Source organism: Micromesistius poutassou (assembly GCF_964030765.1).
Source record: "Micromesistius poutassou genome assembly, chromosome: 20".
NCBI classification, from domain to species: Eukaryota; Metazoa; Chordata; class Actinopteri; order Gadiformes; family Gadidae; genus Micromesistius; species Micromesistius poutassou.
The window spans coordinates 4121110-4139753 of record NC_140290.1 but is presented as its reverse complement, the minus strand read 5'-3'; the positions used below and the strand labels follow the sequence as shown (position 1 = coordinate 4139753).

The 18644-nt window shown below is 44.2% G+C and overlaps 2 protein-coding genes across 4 annotated transcripts; both read left to right on the top strand.

Annotated features, from left to right (window-relative positions):
• Positions 1–48: 48 nt before the first annotated feature.
• srfbp1 (serum response factor binding protein 1) lies at positions 49–5156 on the top strand. 2 transcript variants are annotated; one of them, XM_084484587.1, is made up of 6 exons: positions 49–140; positions 412–525; positions 1362–1475; positions 1828–1953; positions 2231–2659; positions 2914–5156. In XM_084484587.1, exons 2-6 carry the CDS (start codon positions 412–414, stop codon positions 4741–4743), a joined length of 2613 nt encoding a protein of 870 aa, XP_084340713.1. In that variant the 5' UTR covers positions 49–140; the 3' UTR covers positions 4744–5156. The 2 variants fall into 2 exon arrangements, with proteins under 2 accessions (XP_084340713.1, XP_084340712.1); XM_084484586.1 differs by having other exon boundaries at positions 1825–1953.
• Positions 5157–5551: 395 nt separating this feature from the next.
• LOC311365052 (transcription factor E2F3-like) lies at positions 5552–12056 on the top strand. 2 transcript variants are annotated; one of them, XM_084484572.1, is made up of 7 exons: positions 5552–5681; positions 7736–7815; positions 7971–8146; positions 8231–8362; positions 8489–8603; positions 8877–9078; positions 10128–12056. In XM_084484572.1, the coding sequence occupies exons 1-7, from the start codon at positions 5654–5656 to the stop codon at positions 10430–10432; spliced, it is 1038 nt and encodes a 345-aa protein (XP_084340698.1). In that variant the 5' UTR covers positions 5552–5653; the 3' UTR covers positions 10433–12056. The 2 variants fall into 2 exon arrangements, with proteins under 2 accessions (XP_084340698.1, XP_084340697.1); XM_084484571.1 differs by lacking the exon at positions 5552–5681 and adding an exon at positions 6397–6782.
• The last annotated feature ends 6588 nt before the right edge of the window (positions 12057–18644 follow it).

Genomic DNA, 18644 nt, shown 5'->3' with positions numbered 1-18644 from the left:
CGTCGCTTTCTGACGTGACGCGTCACACTCGACGTCATCTACGTCAGATCAATGGCTGCCTCCACAACATAGGACCATGCATGCACCCGACGTTTACACGTTTATATTGTAAATTCTTATTTTAAACACGGAGATTTAAGGTTGGTATTTTAAATACTGTAAATGATATTGTTTTCTAACGTTATGCGAGGTTGTCGTTTCTCGTGTACAAATCACAAGGCATTTACCATACCTGTCCTCCATGCCTGCTCCACACGTCTCACCCACGTTTACAGTTACTGGAGAAAAAATAATTCGTCAGTTAACTTAATTGTAAAAAAAACCCTTATGATAACATGTATAGGTTTTGATGAGCATTGGCCGTCAATTATTAATTTGCTTTGTTTTTTGTTTAATGTCATGTTTCTGCAGATGACATCAACAGAGGAGATAACGGTGATTGTCGTGGGGGGAAAAGAGTGTGAGAAAATGTCACAGAATACAGAGATGAGTGAGAATATTTCGGAGCAACAGGACATTTCCAAGGTACACACACTAAATTGTCTTCAAACGTATCCAAATTGAATGCTGGTTTCAATTATTGCTAGTGCTAGTACTGGTATTTCAAACAGCTGAGACGACAATGAAAAGTAATTATAAAGCCAATGTAGTTTCATACCAAGTTGTCCGCTATGGCAATTGGCAGAATTGAATGCTGGTTTCTGATTATACACTGTTATTTTGACCATACCAAGAGGAGATATACATCTAGACTTTATATGCTGACAAAATAATAATAATAATAATAATAATAATAATAATAATAATAGAATACTGTGAATACTTTACCACTGGTACTGTGACATGTTTGTTGATCAACAACAATGTATTTTTATTTCATAATCTATTCAGGGTAATGCCATAGATCCCCCAGTATAGGATTCAGGCTGGTCCGAATGTTCTTCCCCTGAACTGATCTCTTCATAACCAATCTCAAAAAATACTCTGCTGCACATTTCAGGCCACCCTTCCATGTGTTAAATCACCTTGGGCCACCCAAAACAACTCCTTGATATAGCATAACAGACTATATGTTTATGTTATTTAGAGTCTTGCCTAAAGAAGTTTTCATGGTCTCAAAGAACAAGTTCACTGCATTTAGAGCCCTGTCAATGTTGGCACATGTCAACCACCCCACGTAGTGTCCGTAGTGTCCAAGTGTCCGATTTTTCACTGGAGAAATTTTATTTGTCAGTTAACTTATTGTAAAACATGCATGCTAAAATGTAATGGTTTTGATGTGGATTGGCCATCAATTATTAATTTCAGTGCTTTGTTTTCAAAATATATTGTCATTTGTTTATTTTGTCATATTCCTGCAGATGACATCAACAGAGGAGATAACGGTGATTGTCGTAGGGGAAAAAGAGTGTGAGAAGATGTCACAGAATTCAGCGATGAGTGAGAATATTTCAGAGCAACAGGACATTTCCAAGGTACCCTCACTAAATTGTCTTCAAACGTATCCAAATTGAATGCTGGTTTCAATTATTGCTAGTGCTAGTACTGGTATTTCAAACAGCTGAGACGACAATGAAAAGTAATTATAAAGCCAATGTAGTTTCATACCAAGTTGTCCGCTATGGCGTCAGCATGTGAGGATGTAGTGCGACAAGTGATAATAGATGGTTCATACGGAATGCAGGGTTTGCAAGTTATTAGCTGTAATTACCTTATAGTTCAAACCAAAATCAAGCTTTTGGCATATGCACATATGAACCTCAGAGAAGTTGAATGTGGTTGCTCTGTCAGCACCTTTCTCATCACTGGTTGTTTTTATAACAGCAGACTTCCACAGAGGACTTGGCCGAGCAAGTGGTTCCTTGTGCTGAAGCAAGACAGGAAGCGGCAGAAGAAAATGTTCCACAGACCGATCTGTTCACTGAGCAAGAGAGTGAGGAGAACACAACTGAGGTATGGCCACGAGCAGTATTCTCTTTTCATTTAATTCAAAGCCTTGCTGTCTGTTAGCATATTTAAAAAGGTGGACAGCTTGGCTGCTTTTAAGAAATAACATTTAAGCGAGGAGCTACTCCAAGACATCTGTTAACACTGTCTAAATAGCTATCATGTGAAGCCCATCTGTTTCCCTAACCCTATTTTAAATAATCCCTTTTTTATTTGTTGTGTAGTGTTTGTTATAATAAATAGTTATAACAATAGTTCACCACTATGCATTCTGTTTTCATAGACTCTTTCCAAGGAAAAGCTAGAGGAAGAGGTGTCAACTGAGGAAAAGCAGGTGGAGAAGGAGGCTGAGGAAGAAGAAGAGAAGGAGGAAGAAGAAGAAGAGGAGGAGGAGGAGGAGGACGGCGGCAGTGGTGAAAATGATGATGAAGAGGAGACAGAGAAAGAGCCCCAGGCCACACAGGGAAAAAAGAAAGTGGCGTTGCATGAACCAAAGAAGGAAAACACTTTGCGGATGAACCTCAACAACGAGGTGGTGTTGATGAGGAAGGAGGTGAGCCGGATAAGGGCGCTGCTCATCAGGAAGCTGACGCGACAGATTACCGCTCTGAAGAAGAAGAAGGGAAAAGAGAACGAGGTGCAGAAGAACCAGAGGAGAGCCGACCGAATGGTGGAAGAGATCCATGAGATGAAGGCCCTTAAACCGGACGTGGTAGGTTCTGCCAGCTCTTCCCCAAACCTGTAGCTACATCCAGGGAGAGACAGTACTCTTGTACATCAGGCTCAAACTTTGTCATAAGGGTGGAAACTCGTCGTGAGTCACCCTGGAAATGGATTGCGATGAGAACATATACCTTAAATGTATAACAATTGAAGGTTTTAAATGTTATTTCAATTCTTAACGTTTATAACGCTGTCAAAATGACTTTAATGTGAGTTATACTTTTTTCCCTTTTTTTCTGTAAGGTGACCAAGATAGCCTTGCAGCAGGAGATCGTCTTTGATGTGGTTTGTAGAAACCCAGCCTCTTCTGTAACCGACCGAGCCATTGCCAGAATAGCCAGCCACCCTCAGTTCAGCAAGAGGATTGAGACTATTAAATTAGCTGTGAAAGCTTTCAAAGAGGAAAGATCGAAAAACAGTGGGTCGAAAAAACAGGGAGACAACAAAGCTCAAAGGGGAAAACCTAAGATTGCAGATGCTGATGAACTAACGCAAAGAAAGAAAATGGAGGAGGAAGAGGAGAGTGAAGAACAGGAAACGGGTGGCTGTGAGGAGAAGGAAGAAATTGGGGGCGCAGATTCTGAAGTGACCACTACTCAAAACATAGACTTGTCTGGGGTTTCAGGGAGCCGTAAAATTGCTAAGGTTCCCGAGCCCTTGAAAAAAGGAATGCAGAGAAACCGCAAATCTACAGGACTTGTGAATAAGCCACCGCAGAGTAAAGTTATGGAAAGGAAGACAAATCACACAACTGCCAAAGAAAAGACTTGTGTCATGGAAAATGACAGCGGAAAGAGTTGCTTGGACAAATGCAAGGTAGTCTTTCACGTAAAGTCACCACCACCACCATTGGAGGGCGCTAAAGCCATGGACGATGCCCACCACATGGTTGTGAAAAGTGACACACATAGTAAGGTCACAGAGAAGAAAAGACGGGTCACCAACTCACAGCAGCCCACCACAGCATTAGAGGGAGCAGGTGAAGAGGAGTCAGACGATGACGCCATAGAGGAGCCTCTACACAAGGGTTCACCACTGTCAAAGAGTGTCCTGAAAGTGCACCAGGGAGTGGAGGACGATGATGACGACGATAATGATGACGGGGAGGCCGAGGAGGAGGATGACAGTGATTTGCAGTCCGATGAGGAGTCCAACAGTAGCACGGAGGAGCCCATGAGATCACCAGATTCGGATAGTGACAATGCCTCTGAGGTAGGTACGTCGACCAAGTACTCTGAGGCCAAGGATCTTGAGAAACCACTGAGCAAAAAGGGGGACAAAAGGCCTAATCTTAAGCCTGAACGTGAATCAAATCAGAAAATGTCGGACGACGACGAGAGCGACATAGAGTCCTCTGACGAGGAAGTACCAAAGGAGTACTTTGACGACAGCACAGAGGAGCGTTTCCTCAAGAGGTCCTCTCAGTCAGAGAGCGACGGCGACGATGACTTCTTCTTAGGAAAAGTGAGCAAGTTCAAAAAGAAGAAAACAAAGAGCGGGGCGAAGGACACCCCTTCAGAACCCGAGGGCATCGTCGAGCTGGAGCCAGGTCCCAGTGACTCCCATGGGTCCAAGTTTACGTCCGTCTTCTGCCAGTCCCTTTCCCGGTCTGAGCGTGGAGGCGGTGATGGTGATGGGGGCAGACAGGGGTTCGGTGGCAGAGGCAGAGGAGATAGATTCGGTGGCGGTCGGGGAATGAGGAGTGGTGGCCGTGGGGCAATGAGGGGGGGTGGCGGCCGTGGTGGATTTGACAGCAGGCCTCCCAGATTCAATTCCCGGGAGAGAGGGGACGGAGCAGAATCTGATTTCAGCAACGCCAAACGTGACTTTAAAAGTAGACCTTTTGGGTCCAACAACCGGGGGCGGGAGTTTACCGGAAGAGGAAGGGAAAGTGGAGGTGGTCGGGGAAGGGGGCGCGGTTCCAGGCAACCAGATCGCAGCGGTGCAGGTTTTAATTCCAATCCACCAGAACAGCAGTCCCTGCATCCATCATGGGAAGCCAGCAAGAAGAGGAAGGAGCAAGGACAAATCCAGGCTTTTCAGGGGAAAAAGATTAGGTTTGATGATGATTAAAGCTGTCGTCAATTATCTTGTCCTTGAGGTGTAATTTTGATTTAACAGCTAGTTTATTATGATATATTTAGGATGTCACTTTGTAAATGGCCCGGTAATCTTTTGTGGTTACAATGAAAGGAAAAGGCCCAGCACCACGTGGTCGATAAAGCCTAAAAAATGATATTCTTTATTCATTAGAGTTTTCTTATTTTGTGTTTCCAACGTTAAATTGTCATGATTGAACCTTCAACCAAAACATTTTTAAAATACAGTGAAAACAGTAGCCTACCTGTAACTCTAAAATAAATAAATAAGGTTTTACATATTATCACGTATCACTTATCTACGCTTAGTAGTATGGCTATAATGGATTATTCTGTATAAAAAATATTGTAATGTTAATAAAATGTTCTCGTTATTTGAGTGTTTTATGATGTTGTCATCTCATCATTACCATGTAACACGGCACTGTGGCGATTGGTGGGCTGCCACTACGACATCCTATGTTGTAACATGGCTGTAGGCTGAGAGGGTCATGAATTGTACCGTTATCCCGGGCTACAGAAGCGCAATTTCCGTTCTAATAATTACTATGAGGCTGTTTGCCAGAAAACAGTATCCGAAACGGAAATATTTCAAAAATTACAAGGAGAACAATAACGAGTTTTTTTTAAAATTTTTACACATAATTTGACTTTAATTTGATTTTACAAAACATAGAACAGAAACTGATATCTCTACCGGAAGCTCCCCTCCATCGCGTCGAAAGCCATGTGCCTACGTATCCTTCCTGCAACAATGTACTATCGTGTGTAGTCTTTCAGAGCGAGTACGCAGTGATATCGATGTATCCATAGACGTATATGGATCATAGATGTGTAGTATGCTTGCGTGAGTGGATGGTCGCCTCCTCTCCACCGTCGCTGACATGATCACTTCTGCAGCTCGGCAAAGGGGTTAGTTTGTTCTGGTATTTCTGTTTTTGGATTTAACCCTGCAAGTAAATCGAAATTGATCACATAGAGGCAAATAAACGATTCTGCGTCTTTCCACCACCCTCCTCGCTTACGTTTGATGCATTTGTTAGGGAAGCTTAGGAGTCCACAGTAGCCACGGCGGATGGCTGGAAAGACCAAACTACACGAGTCTTTATATCCACTTTCCAATGTCGAATCGGTTACTTGAAAGTGCCGACTGTACTGACACACGTGTCCTCGTGGAAAACGCGCTGATACTTCGTATAAACGATGCAAAACCAACATTTAAATCAATTAATGTGACTAATAACTGCCCCTCCATGTTTTTTTACTCGTACATGGGTTGAGCGCAGCGCTCAAGACATGGCCGCACACTTGAAGTTAAAGGGGTAGTTCGGAACTTTCGACTTAGGTCCAGTGAGCCAGTGTGTTATTTATCCTCGGAGACCGTTTTCAACACTTATTGACCGTTTTTAACACTTATTCAGTCCTTATATTTGCAGAGATCGCTGTTGCTAGGCTAGCTCAAGTCCACGGGATTCTGCTAGCCTGCCAATAAATACAGTATTACCCACCCCACAGTGCACCCGAGGCAAATTCTAACGCTATCCTTGCATCGCATTGCATAACATTGCACATTGAGGGACTACTTTCTCAGCAGCGGCGGAATTTTACTTTGCTCCGTAAACCGCGAAGCGCACTCCAGTCGGGACACCTAGTAGCCTAGTACAGTGGGATAGAATCATTGGATTGGAAACGAACGACTAGGCAACATGGTGATTCAGTGTGCATTTACCCATTGTACAAATAAACCCCGTAGATGGGCACCCCAAAGTTTCCACCAATTTCCAGTGCGAGATCCAGAAAGGACTCAATTGTGGCTTCTTGCTGCTGGCTTGGACATCAACACACCGGCGGAGACTCTACTCAAATGGCGATTGTGTAGTGATCATTTCAGACCAGACGACTTCGCCAAACCCCGCAATCTAAAGGACCATACGTTACTGACAACGAATGCGGTGCCATCCGTCTTTCCAGATGCTCTCTCAGTTATTCGTCAGTGTATTCCGGCTCGTACAGGTACGGTTCGTTGGATACAACTAATTCCTCTTCATCGTCTTCAAAATCAGACACATCGCTATGTCTTTCAAACGTGACCATCTCTTGTTTATTGAAAAAGGCTAATAAAATTCCTTCGTGCACTGTACTCTGCTGTAGCAGTGTCATCGCTGTAGCAATGACAGTGGTTGGTAAATAAACTAATAGATCTGGTTGCCTATGTAATATCAGTCCGCCGCTGCCGTAGCCTAATACAGGTATAAACTAAGTATAAACTACCCTGCTGCTGAGACAAGTCCCTCAAAATGCAATGCGATGCAAGGATAGTTTTATTTCAACATTATTCTATCAACGCAGACATTTACATCGATAGTCCAGGTGTACTGTGTGTGTGTGTGTGTGTGTGTGTGTGTGTGTGTGTGTGTGTGTGTGTGTGTGTGTGTGTGTGTGTGTGTGTGTGTGTGTGTGTGTGTGTGTGTGTGTAAGTGGGTATTTGGCAGGCTAGCAGAATCCCGTCGACTTGCGCTTGCCTAGCACCAGCGATCTCTGCAAATATAAGGACTGAATGAAAAGTGTTAAACGGCCTCCAATGATAAAAAACACACTGGCTCACTTGGAAATGAGGTCCGATGTCTAAAATTCCGAGCTACCCCTTTAATTGGTCAACGTATCATCAGAGTTTAAGCATTTTTCATACACATGAAGTGAGTACAGTCGGCGCTTTCAAAAGGTAAATTTGATATTGGAAAAAATCAAAACACCAGGGCAGTTTCGTCCCCAGCCATCCGCAGTAGTTCCAGTGTGTGACTCCATGGTGACTTGTGTTCATACATGGTTATTCAGAGACGCGCAGGAGGAACATATGAGGCTTAATCTTAATTGGGCCCATCCTCGCAAAGTCTTCTAACTTTCTAGTTATAAATTGTATCCTGTTAATGAATGTCTAACCGTCTTTACTATATCTTCCTGTGAAGGCCAACAAGGCGCGGAGCTGGACGAGGCTAACCCTGACTTCAGGATTCCTCGCAGGGGGCGCCCCCCTATTGCGATAAAGGTATGGCCTTTTATTATGTTTAATAATTCACCAGTCAGTCGGGCAATTCGATTTTCTCTGTCATTCATACAAGTTGCAAAAGCCGAGAGATGAGCTACACGTCAAGTTTGTTCATTACTATAGCAACCATCTTCTTGATGTCTTCTACTCTCCAGGCAAAGTGGACGAGGGCTTTATGGGGGATGGTGGAAAGCTCTGCGGAAGGCATACTTGACATGAATAAGGCATGGCAGTCCCTCGGTGTCCGCATGAGAAATGTTCTCGACATCGCAAACATCCTTCTGGGCGCAGGTGTCCTCGTCAGGACGTCCAAGTACACCTTGCAGTCGACGTAAGTACCACAGTACCAGCCCTGGTGACTGACTCCGTAGAGCACATCACCATTTGGCTGAACACTTGGAGATTGTATGCACAGGGGTCCTGATTTAAAGGCTAAGCTGGACCGCGAAGTCCAGATCCTCAAGGGCGCGGAGAAGAGGCTGGATGAGTTGATAGAGACCGCCCTGGAGCAGGTCAACCACATGTGTGAAGATGAGATCAGCGAGAAATATCCTTTTCTAGTCCAATCTTGTGCATTTGCTCATCCTTGTTTTTTATCAATGGGCTTCAAGGCATGATGGATGTATCCTAACGAGGTCAATGACTGGTGTATATCCTTGACCCTTGGACCCACGTTTCTGTATTTGTCCTATGAGGACGTGAAAACGATCCCTAGTTTGAGGGAACAGACGGTGATTGTGGTCAAAGCCCCCGCCGAGACCGTTCTGGAGGTGCCCCATCCGGAAGAGGTAGGAGGCTGGATCACTTCATGTCGTTGTTCTACCCCCTGTACCTCATGTGAATTCTCTAGCGCACCCCTCCAGATGCAACATTCTATGTGATTGACAGCATCGAAGCAAAGTACAAACCCTTGAATGTAAAGTGATTGAAGTTTTAATATCACAATCAATTCATAAAGAATGAACAGGGAGAACAGGCTCAATGTTTCGAGGCTGTTCTGGAAACATTGTGCCTAAATGAATTGTGTCTCACTTGTATTAAGAATCTTTTCATGTTTTTAGAGTCTCCAGCTCTTTCTGAAGAGCAGCCAGGGTCCCATCGATGTGTTCCTCTCCTCGGAAGACCACTCCCCCTTCGATGTCCCAGAAGATCCCCAGGACGACCAGGACGGCGACGAGGACGACGACCACACAGACTGTTCCAGTGATGACGGCCTCGTGGAGCATACCCATACTCCATCTTTCCTGAGCATGTCGTCCACAGGTGAGTCTTGGACTTCAGTCACAGACGGCAGTGTCGTCCTCAGATTCTTGGATGACGGCCATTATTGTATAGTCGGCCATCGTCTAGATCTTGCAATCCTGACCTGCTGATACGTTTATTTTCTTCATTCATATAATACATGTATGATTCGGAAATAATTAAGTCTTTCAAATAGGTGATAAGTATGACCAGCTTCATTCAAATCAGACAGGCCTGAGTTGTAGACCTAGAGTTTGAAATTGTGATGGAATAAATGCGACATTTGAAATAACTTCATATATTCTCATAAACAAGATGGTTCATATCCTTTCATGAAGGAATTTTGTCATATCTCTGTATAGGTGTTGGTGTTTTCAATTGAGTGGGGACTTGAAATCAGTATCTGACACACATATTTGAGACCTAGCTATATTGTTTACAAACAGAAGTCGTCAGGGCTCAGGGCTATGTTAACAATTCACAAATCTCCAGGTTTCCATTAAAATTGCTACATTCTAAGTATGGTATTTAAGGAGTGATGTTTGTCTGTCGATGACGCTGTATTCAGTGGAGTTATGTGCGAATTTGTTGCAAGAATGTTTTTTGCAATTTCAGGAAACCTGTATTCCACGTTTTGCATTCTGCAGCTTTATTATCTCTCTGACAAACCTTACAAAACAGCCGCATACAGAAACTGCTACATTTAAAGCAAATCGGCTGGTGCCCAGTTTAATTATATTAGCAAAACCTGTTGGTACCCGTCCATGGACGATCAACCAGTGCATCCATAGTAATCATACTATACTGACAGTACCCATTTTTACCCTTTTGGCTTGAGCTGAAGTTTTGTCACATGGTGAAAACACATTACACAAATCTCAAAATTGTGCCTAACGATTATTGACATCGAAGATTTCAATCTTCGAAACTTTGTTGCCTGGGTACTGTGGTACAGCATGTACCCAATCTCCAATAGGATGTAGTCTCCGAGCTCTCCAACCGTGTTGGTAGCCCTCCCCACATCTGCCTGTTTTTGTGACGTGTTGTACCCCCCCCTCCCCACTCCCCAGACGCCGTCAATGACTTGTGCAGCAGCACCGTGACGATGGAGCACTTGCCGCCACTTGCCACCGAGTCCGTCTCCCCCTCCCCCTCTCCCAGCCCTCTCACCTCCCTACCTGCCCCCTCGTGCTCCCCCGACGGGGAGGAGACGCCGTCGTTTGCCACTCTCACCACGCCGCTGGCCCTCTCTCTGGGAGGGGAGGAATACCTCCTCAGTCTGGGGGAGGACGAGGGCATTTCATACCCCTTTACCGCCGCCGAACTGGAAGGGGGCTTGTGGAAGTGTTTTGCGCCAGCGTACCTCCCCCCTTGAGTGCCCGCTGCTCCGCGCTCCGTGCTAGTTCCCCTCAAGAGTCCAGAGGAACTGCCTGGACTCAAACCGTGGCCACTCTGCGAGGCCTTCTTGGGCCCCTGGAGGGAGGGAGAGAGAGAGGTTTTCCTGGTTGCCAAGAAGATGATACTTGGAGCTGAACACTGATCCTCGCTTCCTCCACACATGCCTCCCACCTGTCGTTTTCCATTCAGCTCTCATTTTTGTAGCGGTCCAGTCGCCGTAAATGCACTTTATCCATCAAGCGGAGAGTTCATCTGTGAGTGGTACAGCGACCACTGTGTGACTGTTGATTCATTTTTGATGAGGAATGTAAAATAGTCGGGTGTCATCATTGTGTCAGTCCCTCCTGGCAGAACATGGTAACTGCGCCTGGATGGTTGGTAGCGGTCTCACTTTCTCTGCCAGTATTCAGGCATTTTGCACCGCTGAATAGACACTGTCTGAAACACATGCAACACCTCTGTTTCCCTGTATTGTTGTGGAGTGTAACCATGTCTGTGAGGGATTTCTTTTTTCTCAGAAGCCCAGAGTTTATTAGACATGGAAGTTTCCACGATATACCTCCAAACTGCTATACATTTGAGATGTTATGAGATGTTATGAGATGATGAGTACGGCTTTAACAGCATATTGCTCTAGCTTGTTAGTGCAATACAAATGTCAACGCTGCCTTCACAATGTAAAAGCGTGTTGGCTATTTGATGAATGTCGGTCTGTAGCCATGTTTTTAGAGCATGCAAATGTAGATGCCCTCTGCCCTCTGTTCTATGTAGGCTTTCAAAGTTACCAAGCACTGTAAGCCGTGAGCTATGGACCAACTTTCTCCAGTATAATGGTTGATTTGTCCCAGTGTCTAAGAGGGTCACTAAAGATCTACATTAGTCATGTTTTTTAAGTTTAATAAATATGCATATTTTTAGAATTGCTATGCTCTCCTTTTTTTTCACATTTTTTCATCTTGGTTTTATTAAAACCTTGACATTTGTGTGTGAATATATACTGTATATATTTATTTTTGTTCTTCTGCAGTTATTGTTTAACCAATTTCTACGTGCCTGATGACTTGATTGACACATGTTGAATTATGAACATTGTTCAGTCATACATAGTTTGAGATTAATTTCAATTGCCTTGTTGAATTATGCATTAAGCAATTACTCAAACGGAAAACCAAAAGTATATTTTGAGATTTTCACGTAAATAAAGTAATTGATTTAGGCAATTGTATGGGTCGGTTTCTAAAAGTTTTGAACTAATATTTTATGCACTGACTACTACTACTACATATGAAGCTCAGGTGAAATTTGTTATGCAATTATTTCTCATTAACGAGGCCGTCTTTAAATGGCTGAAGAGTCTTCAAGCTGTTTTTCTGTCTTTAAAACAAAACATCAAAACTCTTTCAGATATTGTTGAGTTATGAGTGCCAGTAGCAGCAGTGTTTCTGATCGCTGTTATTTTTAAAGTAGCGGTCTGCAGGTTTTTAAATTTATTTTATTTTCACCATATCCCTGGTATTCAACCTTTTAGTCAATATTGGCTCCACAAAGAGCGTCAGCATCTCCCTAAGAATATACCATCACTGAGCCACTCAGGGTCAGCCCTCCCAGAGCTATGCTGCCCAAGCCAAGTAAAATAAAACTTATTGTCTCCCAAAACCTGTTTCTATTTATTTGTATTATACAAAATATATGAATATAATGTACAATGTAAAAAGATGGAGCCTGATACATAGATTTAAATTATTTCTATATGTCATAACTAAGCATCAACACTGAATTAATTAAAAGGTTAATAAGGCATAAATATATTGTTAGGCTCAAGGCCTGGGATGAGCTTGGTGGATTTCTCAATCCAACAAGGGGTCACTGGGCTGTGAAAGTATATTTGGGTATTTGCTGCCCGGTTATATTTATAGCTGGTTGTAGTATTCATCTGGACACCAGGAGGCAGTGTAGTCATACAATACTGGCCTTCATTTCTAAGTGTCTATGTTAGGGCTGAAAACCAAGTACCACCATCCTTCTATGAGTGATCTATAGATTTTTATGAATAGATGTAATCGAACATTCAGACACTAACTATAACAATCAAATTGGGTTGGCTACCCTCGCTGGAACAAATACCCGATAGAACCCTGGGAATTCAGAATCGAATATGATATGCAATATGTTGTGGGTAAATCAATATGAACTTGAATATGATTGGGTATTTGTAGCTTGGCCAGCACAAAAACAACTTTCAGGTTCAATTTAATTGTATAACTCCCAAGCAATTAAGTTTAAACTAATTTCCCTTCTGATTTTATCTGGTTGGGTCTGAGAAGCCATGTACTTTGGCTGTGTGCTTCGTTTAGTGTCAGAACAGGAAGCAATAACAAACATGGACCCATCCTGGTCCACCAAAAACGGTCATTAACACAGTACTTTGGAGATTGATCCAAGTTCCTCTGAAATAATTGCATTTAAATTAATACAACCCTTTCTTCTCTTCTTTATTTTTCAAAGTGGCAGAAAGAAAATAATCAAATCACTTCAATCAGCGTTTCCGTCTCCACATAGAACCTAATGCTTAACTCATTTTCAAGGGAATGCAATTACTCCCTGGATTACCTCCGCTCTATGTTTACATTCCCACAGCCTGCCCCTTTGATCAGCTGCTTCTGAATGACTGCAACCAATGAAGGGCTCTAATGAATGTTGGCGGCCTGCTCCCATTCCCCTGTCTATCCATCTATCCCTCTTCCAGCGCAAGCAGGCGGCTGCCTCAAGTCAACCGAGGACACGGTTCAAAAGGGGAAGCGCTTAATGAAACACGGCCCACTGTATTTGGCTTGATTAGCCTCTCCGCGTGCCAAAGACATTCACCTTTCTGTCGAGGAGTGCTTTCTTATCAAGGACATGGTCTTTTTGTTGTTTTTACATTGAAGGAGTAGGAGGATCTCTGTGCTATTTCCGAGCACTTATTTATCTACAGCTTTGGCCTCACTTAATGATGGATACTATAATAATGCAGCAACAGACGTGGGCACCTTGGTAGAACAATCATCACGATTGATATTTAATTACTCATCTTCCTTCCTAGATGTTGCTTACTACAAGCCGTTCACGGTGAACAAATTGGTGTTGTGCAGCAATTATGTGCTCATGGCTCTTGACCTCTCTTTATGTGGAGAATGTGGTTTAATGGTGTTATTCTCGACATGTGTAAACCAAGCCCGTTTCCTCCGGATTGATTCTACTGTTTGAAAAAAAGGAAAACCAGGAGTGAAGCAGCCATCTCTGAAGTGCCCTGACTGGTGTGTTTACTTTACCTGTGTCTGATCAGTCCTCCTCCGCCTTCTCCCCTTTGTCTGTGCCGCGCCACGCCAGCGCCCTTAACCCGATGATGTAATCCAGCTTCAGAGGAGGCTGTCCTGGCGAAAGATACCTGTAGATGGCAGTGTTGAATCTCAAAAACCCTGTTCTGCACATGCCAATAACAAACCCATTTAACCCAGTGCCCCACAAACTCTGGCACTCTAGCCTGGTTCACGGAGTGCCAGTGGATCACAGCAACTATTGATTCACGTGTGAGTGTGTGTGTGTGGGGTTCGCTGTGGTTTCCTGACTGCACGCTTGAAATTTGCGCATTGCACGTGAAAAACACAAAGTGAATATTGAATATACGCTCCATTGGATTAGGCCTGACGTCAGCCCACCCTTATTCTTTCTCCGGGGGACTGGGTTAAGGAGCAGTCAATATACCTGTCAATCAGTTAGTCGATGGCATTTTCATTTTTAGAGTACTTTCCTCTGTGACCCAATGACATAAGCGAATCACAGAGTCACTTTAAAAAACTACAGCGATAGGCGGAGGGAGGCAAACTAAGTCAACCCCCAATATGAAGCTCCCACTTGGGCTTTGGAAAGGATTTAGGCTCAGTGTTTCCTACCAGGACTCTGTTGCTCATCTCCCAGTGGAATTCAGCACTAAACTGACTAGAGTTCCATCAATGTTCGCCATCAGCAGCCAGAATGTTGTTTTTACTGCTGTTGAGCGCTGAGAGAGAGAGAGAGAGGGAGGGTTAAAGAGGAGCACCAAAACAGAAGAGCGAGCGAGCAAGCGAGAGAGAATGAGTGTGTGTCATTTGCCTCATTGGCTGCCGAAGAGTGCGGCGTCTTTTTGCGAAACCCTCCCTCAGCCAATCCTGTGCCCCTGGAACATTTTGGGTTTTATGAATGAGAGCGGTTTGATTCATCAACTGCAGAGCGCAGTCAGTGCATCAAGATGCAGGCTCTCTCCACTCACAGCGGAGCAGTGCTGCTCCAAGGAAGGAATCGCCGGAAATCGCCTCAAGACGACGGCCTCTGTAGAGGACATTCATGCTGAACAACAACTAGGGCTCGTCTGCGTCTACCTGATCAGGAGGGTACCTGACTTATGCACATGGTTAGGCACATGTCAAGTCTTGTTCTCGCGCCGCACAGATTTAGATGTCTGCTGGGCTAGGTGGACGACCGGTTTGGACGACAGGTCTATCTGCTGCACCCTGTAGGCTATGCAAATGCAGGCCTCAGGAACGCCAATGGGCATGTGTTTTGCGATTGAGTTACCAACCTGGAGATAGCGAACATGGCGAGGAGAAGGCAGACATAACAATGCCGCCACTAGCCTGATGTGCTCGGAAGAAAGCAGTGCGTAACAGGCACTCTCCCACTATCGTGACCCTGCGAATGGTTATGTCAAGTCGCATCTCTTCTGCCCTGGTATGTTTTTAGACGAGTGAATGAGCTGAAGTCTGTTGATACATAAATGTGTGTTTCAAGCTGAAGCAGGTACAAGTATTGTTTTGTATAAGGACTTTTTTGTTTTCTTCTGGGAGATGGGGAAAGGAGAGGAATATATAATATAAATACCTCTCTGCAAACCGACTGCGTGAATCCGTACCTCAGGATATGGATCAGAACATTAGTATATGGATAGAAGCAATAAGAGAAAAGGATGAGGGCCGGTCACAGATTAATATTGTATATACGTATATATATATATATATATATATATATATATATTATATAACATCCTCAGCTGTTCCTACACCCCCTGGCTTGGTTGTGCAGTTATAGTTGAGCTGCGATAGTTAAGAAATGGAATATACTGAAAAACGACCCAGTAGAAATTAGCAGTCGCTTTTTCACGCACATCTTACTTGGCAAACGCATCATTCAGTACAAAGTCAATGTCTCATCACGTGTTCGTCTCAAAAGTGTGTCTGTGTGCGTGCGTGTGTGTGTGTCTAAGAGGGCAGGGGTTGCGATGACAGCCCTCATGACCTCTCCTGAACCCAGGAGCCCCACCCTTGCTTCACAGGCTCTGTAATTTCCCTTTAAGCTTAACTTGAGGACATCAAATATTTGTATAGGAAAAACTGAATAGTGAATAGGCATATACCCTTCAGCCAATAGACACGCAGACAGCCTGGTTGTCATTTGCATACAATTTGCATATCCCCCCCATGACTGTTTGGAATGTCAAGAGGCCAAATTAACCAGTGTTCCGTTTTTACCCAGATTTGCATGTCATTTGCATAGGGCTTGCTTAACGTGGGTTACTTAGCCAAGTGACCCTACGGAACTACTCGCCTCGCCCGAGCGGCAGCAGTTGGCGAGATGGGCTAATTTCATTAAGAGGGAATCCGTTCGGCGGAGCTGTGGCCCCTGGATGAGGCTCGCGGAGAGGGGACGGCTGCACGCAAGCTGCCGCTCGTCAGAGTGTTTTTCTGCATGCATATGCGCCTTGTGTCATATTTACTGTAAGGATGAAAGATTAGGCGTGGAGGGGGTGGTGTGTAGCATCCATCTCACTCAGGATCTCCGAGTGAGCACATCCATCATCCCATCTTGGGAACCAGGCTCGCCTGTGTGTGTGTGTGTGTGTGTGTGTGTGTGTGTGTGTGTGTGTGTGTGTGTGTGTGTGTGTGTGTGTGTGTGTGTGTGTGTGTGTGTGTGTGTGTGTGTGTGTGTGTGTGTGTACGTGTGTGTGTGTATGGTGCGTGGAACGGTGCGTTTTGTTTGTCAATTCCGGGCACACAACACCACATGCACTGGAGGGACAGAAGGATAGTTAGTGGTTGAGTGACTGAAGGAGCACAGGCCAGACCTGTGTTGTTGGGCTGGGTTTGAACATCAGGTACACAGCCGACAGGATGTGGAGCTTGTTGGGCTCAAAGCAGCAGCAGCAGCTGGCCTACTGGCCATGGAAATGCTGGGGGGAGGGTTTAACTCCTCACCCACTTGTGCCCTTACTGGGGATGTGAGAGTTTCAACTCAAAATAGTCCCCCGCCCCCCCCACCCCCCCCCCCCAAAAAAAAAGGAAAGGTTCGCTTTGTGTAGAAATGTAAAATCATATTGTCGTATCCTCATTATCATAATGTATCATATTATAAAAGACAAAACAACGGACATAATTATCTACAAACAAACACAACAAATGAGAACACACAGCAGGTTGTGGGCATACGTCCGAATCAGTTGCACATCAAACAGATCTTTCCCTGCCAGCTTCCTAGTACAAAGTCTGTGTTTTATCAGATTGAGCCCATGTTTGAATAGAGCAGATAAGACCAGTTAGATCCTGCTCTACATCCTCTGGTACAGTAGCTAGAGGTCGATGCAAAGAAGAAGAACAAGTAGTAGAATTCACAGGGAGCGTTGATGATGTCTCTATCATGCGACAGGAAAGGGAAGAATATTGTACTGTGGATGTGTCCAAATACAAATATCAAAAACATATTTCGTAATCATTCGTCTTCATTACAGAAGCCGGTAGTCTCGTCCGCCAGCTTTGATATGCTGCAGCAGGGTACTTTCTGTGTAATGTCCGGCCACCATCGCACTCTACCCAGGCACCGCCACCACAGCCCCAACCAACCGACCAACTGACAGACACGGACTATCGAAATCAAACCTAAATGTGTGACAACTGCGGACAATGTCCTGATCTGTTTCTCTGGATTTTGTCGGAAGTTCAAATGTAACACTGGCTTAATAGTGCCGGTCTACAACCCCAGCGTTCTAAAGTGGTTATACAACCTAAGCCATCTTTGTGCCTGAGCCTTTCCACACATTTCACTGTTGTGGTTGTTGGTAAGCGTCAAGGCTCTCATTTTCCAGTGTGTAAAGACTGAAATTAGATGAAGAATAGCGTATAATAGGAAGTTCTTTCCTCTGCGTTGGATTGAAGATTTAGATGTGTTTTCTTGTTTTCCTTGCATACGGTTGTTAAGTAGGAACCATGACCACTTTGTACACAGATGCGAGCATGGTATCATCATGGATATCAGGCCCTTTCTAGCATGCTGTTTGTTTGTTGCTATATTTGTCATTTTTAAGTACAAGGGAATGATTAGCTGGCACTCTGGTGCATCGTTGAGCATCTGTAATGGCGGCTTGTTTCCCCCTTAAAGTAACATTTCCATTACCACTGATTCCACCATTATGTCCATTTTCATTAAAGGAAAACCTATGTTACAGCCAGAATAATGTGATTAAATAGATATTTTGTCAGCCTAATGCTCTGATGGACATGGTGACTGTTCCAACAGCAGTGCTTTCCCTCTTGTTGAGTGGTTTTATTAGGAAAATGTTACTGTTGTCTGTTTATAAGCTTTAATCCCATCCATACAGGGAAAGGCCCTTGTTGGCCAAATCTGCAATTATCCTTCCTCTGGCCAGCAATCACACTCTCATTACTAGTGTTTAAGTGTTTAGCATGTGAGGTGCTTAGCTGTACGCACACACACACCACGCACGTATGTACACGAACACACACACACACACACACACACACACACACACACACACACACACACACGTACACACGTATGTACACACGTAATTACACACACATATGTACACACACATAAACACACACACACACACACACACACACAAGTGGTAGGCCTAATGAGCGAGTAGGCCTTGAATGTGTCCTTTGCTCGGATCTATTAAAGCTTGATAACCTGTCCTTTCAGCCTGCTCTCACTGTACACCTGCTAATTGGCCAAAAATACCCCCTTCCACCAACCCCAGCGTCTTTTGTCAAATCTTACCTTTGAGGATAGTGTTCAATGTATCACTTTATAGGCCAGCTGCATCCACTATTTATACTTATCATTTAATTACTGCCACAATAATTGGGCTTAATCAACAG